Genomic DNA, 14987 nt, shown 5'->3' on the forward strand with positions numbered 1-14987 from the left:
CCGCCCACCGTTGGTTTGAGTAAAATCAAACTGGTTTGATTTTTGCCAACCAAACCATCAACCGTCAAATCGGTTTGACGAACTGCCAAATCGCTTCGTCAAACAGCATCACACACGGTCAAACACAGCACCAACTCAACCACACTGAGCCAACTCTCCCGATCACAGTTATATGTCAATCATATATTACTGCACTATTGGAATATCATATGAATCTAATCTAAGGTTGAAAATGGGAAGTGAGAGTTATATGCGACGCATGTGGTATGACTCTCAGGTCGCAATGATACTGTTATATGTCATGAATATTGCTTCTATCATGCGGGATGGGTGCACCAATGTATATGCAACTCCAATGATATCCTTCACATTTTGAAAAAAAGTTTCCTTGGCTGGAGCGGGAATCGAACTCACAACGCCTGAATGACCGACGCCGCTTGCCGCACGACCACGAAGCTCACTTACTGGAATTGCGGAATTCTGCAAAACATGTTCCACATTATCTGCCAATGTTGCTTTTCCACCCGGCCGAAGTTATATGCACAGCTAATGTATCGATTGTGTTATGTGCATATAACTCCGATATGCGCAAGTGTCATTTAGTTTTATTAGAAGGCTTTTCAATCGGAACTGCTTATGATATGATACGTATAACGATTCATTTGAAGTTAACGTGTCAGACTAGGGGTACAATGTATGTGTAATGTCTGATAAAATAGGCTCTTAGAATTATTTCAGTGCCTACACGTGTACTGTACACATGTTCGTACTTGTGTTTAAAATGAACTTTGAACATGAGTACGCGTTTGGGTACAGATTTATGTGTTGCGGTTTAACCCTCTACTTCCCATGGTTGCTCTAGAGCACCATCGATTTTCGACGAACTCGAGACAAACGGAGTTGGATGAATATGATGCAATAGTTTTTAGAATATGTTTGTAATCTCATTAGGTAAACCCAACTGCCAACTACTTGTTTCAATAGTGCAACTATTGAAAAACAATCAAAAAACTATTGATTTATAACTAAAAACTTTTTCGTTGATTTCGAAAAATTTGACAAGTTTGCAATAACTTTTGTTCTAGAACTTTTTTCGGAAACGCTTTCTTGGCATAGAAATAGTCGTTCAAAGTCGTGGGAAGGAAAGGGTTAAACACTAAGTCGGAGTACAGGCGGAGTATAAATACAGCAGTACTTAGCGAGTTCGGTGTTCGTTTGGGAAGACTGCCGCGTTATTTCAAAAAACGTCGTAAAAAACCGCGTTATTTCAAAAACCGTCGTAAACAAAAACCGCGTTATTTCAAAAAACGTCGTAAAAAAAGTCAAGTTACGTTAAATGTAATCTTGACTATTTTGGGCGTGTTTTTGAAAAAAAACTCGGTTTTTTTTTAAGACGGGTTTTGAAATAACGCGGTTTTTTTACGACGTTTTTTGAAATAACGCGTTTTTTTTAAGCGGTACCGCGTAAAAAAAACTTCAGTGTATTGCTCGAAAAATATAATCAAGGTTGCAAGCACTCCACGGTCGCTATTTAAAACATGTTGTTCCTGATTCCAATCAGTATGATCCTAACTCCGTTCACTTGTGTTCCTAATTCCCCTGATTCCGGTCACTCCAAGTAATTATCAGGTTGACAAAACAATCATATTGTCATAGGTTGTTATAGTTATAGGGTAAACGTACTAATACTGGTGCTATTAGTAGCTCCTTATACAGTCAGGTCTTTTTTTACGCGGTTTTCATTTACGCGGCCGCGTAAATGAAAACTACATACAAAAAAAATCATCGTCTTATTTTTGCATGATTCGTCGAGAAATGGTGAGACTTTTTTACGCGGTTTTTTACCCTTCTTACACCCATAAGAAGGGTATAAATACCGCTTGGAAAACCGACTTTCGATCCGAGGCCCGCAGGGCCGAGTCACATATACCAATCAACTCAGCTCGACGAATTGAGCAAATGTCTGTATGTGCGTGTGTGTGTATGTGTGTGTGTGTGTTACAAAAAAATGTCACTCACGGTTCTCAGCCGTCTGTTGACCGATTTGAGTTCTCTTGGAAGCAAATGAAAGCTACTACATCCTAGTAGAACGCTATTGAATTTTATTTTGATTGGACGTTCGGTTACCGAGATATCTTTCAAAGAGTGCTAGGGAGTAGTATAACTTAATTATTTTAGATATTTTTGACAAAGTGTATCACCATAAATTTCTCAGCCGTCTATCAACCGATTCGGGTTCTTAAGGCCCGAAACAAAAGCTACTGCATCCTAGAAGAACGCTTTTGAATTTCATTCCGATTGGACATTTTGTAACCGAGATATCTTTCGGAGAGTACTTTGGAGTAATACAACTTAACTTTTTAAGAGGTCTTTGACAAAATGCTTCATAATAAATGAATCAGCCGTGTGTCAATCGATTTGAGTTCTCTCAGCATCAAATGAAAGCTACAGCATCCTAGTAGTATGCTATGAAATTTCATGCCGTTTGGACATTTTGTTTCCGAGATATCTTTCCACGAGTACTAAGGAGTAATGAAATTTACGCTTTTGAGAGATTTTTGATAAAATGTGTCATAATAAATTTCTCAGCCGTCTGTCAACAGATTTTTTATCATCATATTTGGTTACACAAGTTAGTTATACATGAAAATGCAATTGCTACAAATACATAAAAACTACTATCTCTTTGTAATATTTGAGCTTAATAAACAGTAGCAAAAATATCATGGAATGTATGTAGGAATAGCCTTTTTACCCTTCTTACAACCATAAGAAGGGTATAAATACCGCTTGGAAAACCGACTTTCGATCCGAGGCCCGCAGGGCCGAGTCACATATACCAATCAACTCAGCTCGACGAATTGAGCAAATGTCTGTATGTGCGTGTGTGTGTATGTGTGTGTGTATGTATGTTACAAAAAAATGTCACTCACGGTTCTCAGCCGTCTGTTGACCGATTTGAGTTCTCTTGGAAGCAAATGAAAGCTACTACATCCTAGTAGAACGCTATTGAATTTTATTTTGATTGGACGTTCGGTTACCGAGATATCTTTCAAAGAGTGCTAGGGAGTAGTACAACTTAATTATTTTAGATATTTTTGACAAAGTGTATCACCATAAATTTCTCAGCCGTCTACCAACCGATTTGGGTTCTTAAGGCCCCAAACGAAAGTTACTACATCCTAGTAGAACGCTATTGAATTTTTTTTTGATTGGACGTTCGGTTACCGAGACATCTTTCAAAGAGTGCTAGGGAGTAGTACAACTTAATTATTTTAGATATTTTTGACAAAGTGCATCACCATAAATTTCTCAGCCGTCTATCAACCGATTCGGGTTCTTAAGGCCCGAAACAAAAGCTACTGCATCCTAGAAGAACGCTTTTGAATTTCATTCCGATTGGACATTTTGTAACCGAGATATCTTTCGGAGAGTACTTTGGAGTAATACAACTTAACTTTTCAAGAGGTCTTTGACAAAATGCTTCATAATAAACGAATCAGCCGTGTGTCAATCGCTTTTAGTTCTCTCAGCACCAAATGAAAGCTACAGCATCCTCGTAGTATGCTATTAAATTTCATGCCGTTTGGACATTTTGTTTCCGAGATATCTTTCTAGGAGTACTAAGGAGTAATAAAATTTACGCTTTTGAGACAAAAAAATCTGGTAGTTGAGCCCATGGTCGATGATTCTATTATGGAAAGCAATCAACTACAATATTTTCTAAAATGACCAAAAATCACAATCATACATATTATTCGTAACAATAATTTTAATAAGTGTAAGAAGGGTTCTGTTCACCATAGGTGGATTAATTCAGGTTTTTAATTTTGAACTGAGTTTTTTTTACGAGGTACGTATCCCCCGCGTAAAAAAAAAACCTGACTGTAGTGAAATCTATATATATAAAAATGAATTTCTGTCTGTCTGTCTGTCTGACCGTTCTGCATTCGGAAACTACTGAACCGATCGGTGTGAAATTTTGTATGTGGGTGATTTTGGGGCCGAGGAAGGTTCTTTAATAGCTTGGTGCGGGACCTCTCCGATTTCTGGAACGGTTCTAGCTTTGCGAAAGATTATCCAATCAAGCCCAAATTTGTAGCAATGATGCACATATTATAGGTTGACAAACAGTCAAAATTTGCGAATTTTTGATGTACCCTATGAAAAGTTACAGCATGTTGAACTTATTTTCGTGGGAGATAAAAAAGTTGCCTATCCCAAACATTTTGGCAACCCCCTGTATCTCATTGTGTGCCAAAAATTAAGTTATTAGGTATAAAAGTGACTTAGTTATAGCGGCAAGTGCCCAAAATAGGTACACCTGCCCAAAGTCCCTACACTGAAAAAATAAATCACATATCACATGGGAAATTTTCATTAGTTTGGCTAGATAACTATTATTGGATTTTCCGATGAAAATTTCTTCGGAAATATCACATAAAATCAATACGGTATATGGAAAACATATAATAACATATAATTAACTGCAGTAAGGCGACCCTTTTTTTACTGTCCCATATCAAATTGCCATACGACTTCGAATTTCATATGTTAAATCATATCCAACTTCGAAATTCTTCTCATACTTACTCAGATTTCCAGTCGATGTTCGTCACATTCCGGTGCTCAATTTCAAACCCCATGCTCATCTCCAGTGGGTCAGCTCCGCCAGGGGCGAGCACAACACACCCCGCAAATCGCACGGTGGCCGGTTTAAAATTGACGTCCAACCACATCCCGCCGTGTGATTCCCTTGGCCGTACGAAGTGATAATCCCCAATACGGCAGTCCTCGACGGGAACAGAATAGGCCGCGAACAACGGATATCTATCTTGAAAACCGTTGATGAACGTGCGAACTTCCTGCGAATGGGGAGAATAGCTATGTGGTATCAAGATTGAAAATTTTTAGATCAGTTGAGGAAAATAACCTTCTCCACGGCGATGGTTTTCCAAGCGAGGATCCTTTCCCAAGGACCGCCGATCAGCCGTCCCAAATCCAGCACGAAGTTCTTACGATCCTTCGGTTTGCTGATCGACAACGACGATATGTAGACCAGTTCAACCAACTGCCGTTGGATCTTGTAGTACCCGAATCGTTTGAATTGGGAAATTAACTTTTTGCTGAAAACGACGACAAATGTTAAATTAAACCAAAATAGTTCACAATACAACTTTAAGCTTACAAATAATTTCCACAGTACTCGATGACAGCCAGGGTTTCCTTGCAGGAGATACGCTCAAAAATGTCCAACAAACCGTGAAGAGCAATCATCACCGACTGGTACGAAACGCTCGTGATGCAACATATCACGCAAAGGGTTTTCACGATCGTCCCCAGGGTCTCCATCTCCAGTGGTTGCTCACGGCGATCATTCAGGTATAGCTTGAAAAAAAAAATAATACTAATTAGTACATGTACCCTAATCTTCATATAACCTTCCTTGACCTGACAAAAGGTTTATCCACCGGATTTACATATAACTAATGAATACAAATACAAATACAAAATAAACCGGCCGAACATCCGTAACCAAACAAGATCTAGGGTAGGGCGGGTTGAGATCAGTGCCTTTAGGATCACTACTCTTAAAGTTATTAAAGGCGAAACAACATTGTTGTATTGGTGAAATTTTTTCATTTTCATTTTCATTTTGCAGCATTTGGTGGGGCAATGAAAGCGCAAGTCAGTTCAAAGCCGATAATAAGGAGGGGTAATGGCTGAATAGTCTTTGCTGACCACTAAACGCCATGGGATAGGAAAAGGGTATTTTGGTGTGGGATTAGGGTGTTGGTACAGACTTGACAATATCAATGCTATTCAGATGCAACATAATTTTAAGGCTCAATAGTGAATCGCATACATTCCAAAACCAAAAAACAATAATTCACAAAATACCAAGCAAGTCAAAGAAAGAAAAAGCGCTCGATTGTTTATTTTGTCAATTATAACAAACGGAAACTTCTACCCTCTCCGACTCGCCAGTCACCCCGGAAAAAATGTCCCTTCAGTTCTGGAAAATATATTATCCCCAATTAAGCCTTTAATCGAACTGTCCGCGTGGTCTTGTAGTACCCCTGCTAGGTAAGAACCAGTCATTGCCATACATATTAAATGCTAGACATGACCCCATGGATAGCATTTGCATATGTAAAAGCTTTGCTGATGTGACTTTCCTATTAGGCAATTCTCTCATCACATGTTTGTCTTCAAAACCTTGTCAAGCTTAGAAAATTGGAGTTAATAAACAATACATTACAAGGTTCGAATTCCCATAGAATGAGATCATTCATTCGCACTACAACACCATAGGAGATAACATCACATTGGCTGATTACAGTACAAATGCGAAAAACCTCCCTTTTCCCCCTATCCGCAACCCGGGGACACGCCCTGTTGGATTTCGAAAGCCTCGGAGAATATTACAAACCTTCAATGGCATTCCCATACACTAACCCACATTGCCCATTCAGGGGTCTGACTGGGCCTATTACCCTCCCTCAGTTTGTAATATTCTCACCAACTTGAAATTATATTTTCCCGGCACATAAATGACTTCGACAAATGTTCGATATACTATGCAGCATCATGATCAGTATAACAATATCAGATGACTTGAAGATCTGATTTTTACGGAATTGTTTGCCATTGATTATACATTCATCTATTCCAATCATTACTGCAATGCACATCGACTACATGCCTGAAATCAAAGCTTCCTGGAAGATATAATCCAAGCCCATTGTTGTATTGGTGAAATTGAAGGGAAATTGTCATATCATTCAATCATAATATGGAAATAATGAAAAAATATTCGAAGGCACACGGTGAATGGAGCCCCCACGGTGAATGGCGCCTTGACGGTATAAAAAAATGCAGTGGCATACGTGGGACCGCGCATAACTTGCGAACGGATGGTCCGATTTGAGTCGTCTAAGTTTTGTTCTGTTAGTTTTCACCCAAGGAAGGTTTATGAGGCCTAAAACATGGGAAAATTGAGAGTTTTTGAAAATTGGGTTTTCATACATTTTGAACGGGGACTTGGGCGCTTGGCTAGGGACTTGAAACGTCAAAAAACGCAGTAGGCAAGACAAAGTTTGCCGGGTACAGCTAGTAACTAATAAAAGGCTATTTTGAAATAAATCACAAATTTAAATTTAAACTTACCACGACCAGCCGCAAATGTTCCCCGAACGACGTCTCGAAGTGACGCCCGGCCTGGACCAACTTCACAAAATGCGACAGATAACGCTTCAACATTCGAAGTTTTTCCGCCGGATCTTGGTACTGGCGCAGCTGATCCAAGCGTTTGCTCAGTCGGCTGTTTAGCTGATCAAAGTCAATGTTAACCATTTTTGTTTTTCTTCGTTTTTATACCACGATTTTTTTCACAAATTACAATAGTTATTAAGAGAATTAAGAACTAACAATGATAATTTAACGATTATTATTGGAATTTCACGATATTCACACGATTCACACACAAAACTTTCGAAACCAACTCGCTGAACGCCCAGGAACGAAAAGAAAAGACAACGCTTGCTGTGATTTTTCATCTGCGCCGCCGAAAATTTTGAAACTTTGTTGACCGGGTTTGGGTTCGCAAGGTCGAATTGACATTTCTGCATTAACATGTCTAAAGGGTCTAACTCGTTTTGTAAACAAACATTGTTTCTGTCGCTGTAGGGTCTATCTCGATCCACCCACGCATCTGGGGGTCGTTATCAGAAAGATCTATCTTCGCTCTTTCTGTTAACGGTGTCGACATGCGTGATTGGATCGAGATAGACCCTACAGCGACAAAAACAATGTTTGTTTACAAAACAAGTTAGACCCTTTAGACATGTTAATGCAGATTTGAGCCAAACATTTGTTTTCCCGCGCGCGGTAAAAACTCTCGCGTTACATTTGAAAAGGGCCGGTCCTCAGAACATAAACATCGAGAAAAAAAATTAATCTACGAAAACATTTTCCATCACATTTCCTATTCGTATTTCACAGTTTCAAGATTTTTGAACATGCTTTTCGCTTTAATGACACAATAATAGATGTATAGCGCATTTAGTTCACCACTGGACTATCGCACTAGTTTTCACAAGTGCGAAAATGCAAATAAAAGTGCGCGATTGCATCCAATCGACTTGGTGTCTTCAGAGCACTTATTCAGCATACATCGAAGAAATAGTGCGCCGAAGACATCAATTTGATTAGATCCAATGGCGCAGTTTTATTTACGTTTTCGCACTTATGAAGACTCAGTGCGCAGTCCAGTGATGAACTAAATGCGGTATATTTATGCTTCAATAATCTAGTTTACATTAAAAATTATTATGCCTGTCAAGAAAAATCAGAATATGGCGATTATCTGCCTCTGGCTTCTGATATTAGCGCGACAGTCACTAATCATAAAAGCGTCACCAGATTTAAAAGTATATTATTCCACTATATGGGGTTTGACAGCAAGAACACTTATTCCACTGAGCTACTCTTGCCGTTCGTCACAAATACATTCAAAAACATCTGTCACTTCGCGAAACCCACGTGCTTTTGTTTTTGGCGGGAACACTTTTTCTTTTGTTTTGCCTTGCGACTGTCATGCGGCGGTATGCCTTGCGAGCGTACGACCGCCGCAGGACTCTAATAAAAGATAAGCGCGACAATATCAAAAAAGTATGAAAAATTATAGATAAACATCTAGATTGAGTTTAAATAAGGGCGAAAGTAACATGAGCGAGTTCTCTTCATCGACTCTCTCTTCTGCAAATTAAAGTGACAAGGTGCAAATTCAATCGAACTTTTTTACGCTAAGACCAAGACGCTTAGATTGCATCGCAACCTAGCGATTTATGACCAAAAAGTGCAACCATACTTGCATCTTGTCACTTTAATTTGAAGAAGAGGAAGTCGATGAAGAGTACTTGCTCATGTAACTTCGCCCTTATATAAACTCAATCTAAGCTAATTTGAAATGTTTCACCCGGTGTAAGCCTTATTGTGAGTCTTTCTATTTTTTTTTCTTAAGCGCTGTTTGCAGTTCAGAAGGAATTTCTCTGCCTATCTTGATGCATGCACACTCAATCCTGAATTGCTTGTTCAGCACTTTTTTGACGAAAATAGAACAGCAGAACTATTTCGGTAGCTTCGGTAATCGATTTTACTGAGGCTCAGTACACCACCTGTCAAAACCGGGAGCAAAAGGTAAACAATGCAATAAAACTGTATTCAGCTGTTCTATTTTCGTCAAAAAATTACCGAACACGGTATTCCAAATTAAGTGTGTGGGAAGTTCCTTGCCTAAATCGCCCAAGGAACCGTTTTTCTTCGATCGCAGTACGCAGTTGCGAAGAAATGACAATTCAAATGGCAAACACAGTAGACAATTTCTGCCAGGAATCGGTCAAGAAGTTTCTTGAGCGATTTCTTTTGAACTCGAAACTAGGCTTTAAGGTGAAACATCAAGAAATCCCATTGCAATTTTGCATACAAACTTTAGAGGCACAAATCTGACGAACGAAGCATCGAACCAAGCCGCATTTGATTTTCCTGGCTTTGCTCACTTGCAAAAAGAGGCAGCTTTTCCAGATCGAGCACATTTGTTTACGAATTTTTAGGATTTGTGCTTTTGAAAACGTGAGTAGGGGTCTAAGTCGGCCATTGTGGCAGCCATATTGGTATTCTTTGAAGTTTCTCCTTAACGTGGGTTGGCCCCCCGAGTGAAAGTCCGTTATTCACATCAAATCAACAGCCTTAAGGCTCAGCCTTTTTGAGAGAGAGAACTCGCTCTCTCGGCGCTCGGGCCGGGAGCCGTTCGGAAAATTTTAAAGGAGCGGTTCAATTAATGAAAACGAAATTTTACAGTTACTGCCCAATGAGAGTCTAATAGAGGTGGGGAAGAAGATACTTCGTGTGCGTGAGATCCGTGTCTGGTGCAAAACATGTCACTACTACAAGCAAAGTGAGCTCCCATAAGAACGCGTGTCAAATAGTGACGTCACTATTTGTGTTTACATTTTTCTTTCCTTACTAATACATAGCCATCTCTTCTTCTTCCTCACCTGTAATATACTCTCATTGGTTACTGCCCCATTTGGAGCACGGGCTTATGAATGATAAAAAAGCAGTAATAGGTAGTTTTTAAGGTGGGGTTTGTTCAGAACAGATTAACGATTAGGCGGGTGATGTTTACACAGTAAGTTACTGGTAGAGGATGCCAATAGTATCAAAATCGATTTGTTTACATTTTAGGGATAAGCTTTTTTAAATGTAACGCGAGAACTGTTGATCGCGATGCAAAGTTGTACGAGTATGATCAAAACCTAAAAAATGAAAATACATAATATTATTATGCTTTTTATTGAAATCCGAAATGACTTGGGGTTCATCATCATCATCATCATCATCATCATCATCATCATCATCATCATCATCATCATCATCATCATCATCATCATCATCATCATCATCATCATCATCATCATCATCATCATCATCATCATCATCATCATCATCATCATCATCATCATCATCATCATCATCATCATCATCATCATCATCATCATCATCATCATCATCATCATCATCATCATCATCATCATCATCATCATCATCATCATCATCATCATCATCATCATCATCATCATCATCATCATCATCATCATCATCATCATCATCATCATCATCATCATCATCATCATCATCATCATCATCATCATCATCATCATCATCATCATCATCATCATCATCATCATCATCATCATCATCATCATCATCATCATCATCATCATCATCATCATCATCATCATCATCATCATCATCATCATCATCATCATCATCATCATCATCATCATCATCATCATCATCATCATCATCATCATCATCATCATCATCATCATCATCATCATCATCATCATCATCATCATCATCATCATCATCATCATCATCATCATCATCATCATCATCATCATCATCATCATCATCATCATCATCATCATCATCATCATCATCATCATCATCATCATCATCATCATCATCATCATCATCATCATCATCATCATCATCATCATCATCATCATCATCATCATCATCATCATCATCATCATCATCATCATCATCATCATCATCATCATCATCATCATCATCATCATCATCATCATCATCATCATCATCATCATCATCATCATCATCATCATCATCATCATCATCATCATCATCATCATCATCATCATCATCATCATCATCATCATCATCATCATCATCATCATCATCATCATCATCATCATCATCATCATCATCATCATCATCATCATCATCATCATCATCATCATCATCATCATCATCATCATCATCATCATCATCATCATCATCATCATCATCATCATCATCATCATCATCATCATCATCATCATCATCATCATCATCATCATCATCATCATCATCATCATCATCATCATCATCATCATCATCATCATCATCATCATCATCATCATCATCATCATCATCATCATCATCATCATCATCATCATCATCATCATCATCATCATCATCATCATCATCATCATCATCATCATCATCATCATCATCATCATCATCATCATCATCATCATCATCATCATCATCATCATCATCATCATCATCATCATCATCATCATCATCATCATCATCATCATCATCATCATCATCATCATCATCATCATCATCATCATCATCATCATCATCATCATCATCATCATCATCATCATCATCATCATCATCATCATCATCATCATCATCATCATCATCATCATCATCATCATCATCATCATCATCATCATCATCATCATCATCATCATCATCATCATCATCATCATCATCATCATCATCATCATCATCATCATCATCATCATCATCATCATCATCATCATCATCATCATCATCATCATCATCATCATCATCATCATCATCATCATCATCATCATCATCATCATCATCATCATCATCATCATCATCATCATCATCATCATCATCATCATCATCATCATCATCATCATCATCATCATCATCATCATCATCATCATCATCATCATCATCATCATCATCATCATCATCATCATCATCATCATCATCATCATCATCATCATCATCATCATCATCATCATCATCATCATCATCATCATCATCATCATCATCATCATCATCATCATCATCATCATCATCATCATCATCATCATCATCATCATCATCATCATCATCATCATCATCATCATCATCATCATCATCATCATCATCATCATCATCATCATCATCATCATCATCATCATCATCATCATCATCATCATCATCATCATCATCATCATCATCATCATCATCATCATCATCATCATCATCATCATCATCATCATCATCATCATCATCATCATCATCATCATCATCATCATCATCATCATCATCATCATCATCATCATCATCATCATCATCATCATCATCATCATCATCATCATCATCATCATCATCATCATCATCATCATCATCATCATCATCATCATCATCATCATCATCATCATCATCATCATCATCATCATCATCATCATCATCATCATCATCATCATCATCATCATCATCATCATCATCATCATCATCATCATCATCATCATCATCATCATCATCATCATCATCATCATCATCATCATCATCATCATCATCATCATCATCATCATCATCATCATCATCATCATCATCATCATCATCATCATCATCATCATCATCATCATCATCATCATCATCATCATCATCATCATCATCATCATCATCATCATCATCATCATCATCATCATCATCATCATCATCATCATCATCATCATCATCATCATCATCATCATCATCATCATCATCATCATCATCATCATCATCATCATCATCATCATCATCATCATCATCATCATCATCATCATCATCATCATCATCATCATCATCATCATCATCATCATCATCATCATCATCATCATCATCATCATCATCATCATCATCATCATCATCATCATCATCATCATCATCATCATCATCATCATCATCATCATCATCATCATCATCATCATCATCATCATCATCATCATCATCATCATCATCATCATCATCATCATCATCATCATCATCATCATCATCATCATCATCATCATCATCATCATCATCATCATCATCATCATCATCATCATCATCATCATCATCATCATCATCATCATCATCATCATCATCATCATCATCATCATCATCATCATCATCATCATCATCATCATCATCATCATCATCATCATCATCATCATCATCATCATCATCATCATCATCATCATCATCATCATCATCATCATCATCATCATCATCATCATCATCATCATCATCATCATCATCATCATCATCATCATCATCATCATCATCATCATCATCATCATCATCATCATCATCATCATCATCATCATCATCATCATCATCATCATCATCATCATCATCATCATCATCATCATCATCATCATCATCATCATCATCATCATCATCATCATCATCATCATCATCATCATCATCATCATCATCATCATCATCATCATCATCATCATCATCATCATCATCATCATCATCATCATCATCATCATCATCATCATCATCATCATCATCATCATCATCATCATCATCATCATCATCATCATCATCATCATCATCATCATCATCATCATCATCATCATCATCATCATCATCATCATCATCATCATCATCATCATCATCATCATCATCATCATCATCATCATCATCATCATCATCATCATCATCATCATCATCATCATCATCATCATCATCATCATCATCATCATCATCATCATCATCATCATCATCATCATCATCATCATCATCATCATCATCATCATCATCATCATCATCATCATCATCATCATCATCATCATCATCATCATCATCATCATCATCATCATCATCATCATCATCATCATCATCATCATCATCATCATCATCATCATCATCATCATCATCATCATCATCATCATCATCATCATCATCATCATCATCATCATCATCATCATCATCATCATCATCATCATCATCATCATCATCATCATCATCATCATCATCATCATCATCATCATCATCATCATCATCATCATCATCATCATCATCATCATCATCATCATCATCATCATCATCATCATCATCATCATCATCATCATCATCATCATCATCATCATCATCATCATCATCATCATCATCATCATCATCATCATCATCATCATCATCATCATCATCATCATCATCATCATCATCATCATCATCATCATCATCATCATCATCATCATCATCATCATCATCATCATCATCATCATCATCATCATCATCATCATCACCCTCTGAGTATGTGTTGAGCTGCTTGAAAAACTATTGTAAAACTTCAAAACATGTTTAAAAAGACTTTAAATCTAATTTTTGATTTTGTTGATTTGGGGTAAAACGTTCTTCTTGTACTTCCTGAGTTATACTCATAAGGATTGAAATTCCCTAAACCGCGAATAACGCCTAAGGGTAGGCAATGGCTTAAGGAATTTAAGGCTTTTTACGCCATCATCACCATCGGCAGCCATGTTGGATATGTGATTCTAAATTTCAAAGTGATAATTCTCAGCCACGAAAGTGAATATGCGCATGAAAAAGTATCATCCTATATGCTCACTACACAGTTAAAATTTTCGTGTAATTTTGAGTTTAATTTGATGCACATATTTGGAGCATCGAATTAAACGCAAAATTCAATCGCATTTTAAATTTACACGACCACAAAAGAGAGGTGGTCGTGTAAATTTACACGTCGTTGAGTATTATTCGCAGCATAGCTCTTGTTCCGTTTCCCGTTCGTTCCCACTGAATTCCCCTTGTTGTGGATGATGCAAAACAAAACAAAACAAACCAGTTTGGTGTTATGCGTATTTTATTCAACGATGTTTTGGATACGAATT

The 14987-nt window shown here is 37.5% G+C and overlaps 1 protein-coding gene across 1 annotated transcript in view; it reads right to left on the reverse strand.

Annotated features, from left to right (window-relative positions):
* LOC109432806 (uncharacterized) overlaps positions 1 to 7542 on the reverse strand; it is a 44307-nt gene extending 36765 nt beyond the window's left edge. Inside the window, exons 1-4 of the mRNA XM_029871573.2 lie at positions 7171 to 7542; positions 5189 to 5388; positions 4934 to 5126; positions 4594 to 4865 (exon numbers count right to left, since the gene is read on the reverse strand). Coding sequence (XP_029727433.1) covers positions 4594 to 4865; positions 4934 to 5126; positions 5189 to 5388; positions 7171 to 7356 — 851 coding nt within the window. The 5' untranslated portion in view covers positions 7357 to 7542. The remainder of the gene's footprint in view (positions 1 to 4593; positions 4866 to 4933; positions 5127 to 5188; positions 5389 to 7170) is intronic.
* Positions 7543 to 14987: the final 7445 nt, after the last annotated feature.

The sequence above is a fragment of the Aedes albopictus genome, chromosome 2 (assembly GCF_035046485.1).
Source record: "Aedes albopictus strain Foshan chromosome 2, AalbF5, whole genome shotgun sequence".
Taxonomy (NCBI): Eukaryota; Metazoa; Arthropoda; class Insecta; order Diptera; family Culicidae; genus Aedes; species Aedes albopictus.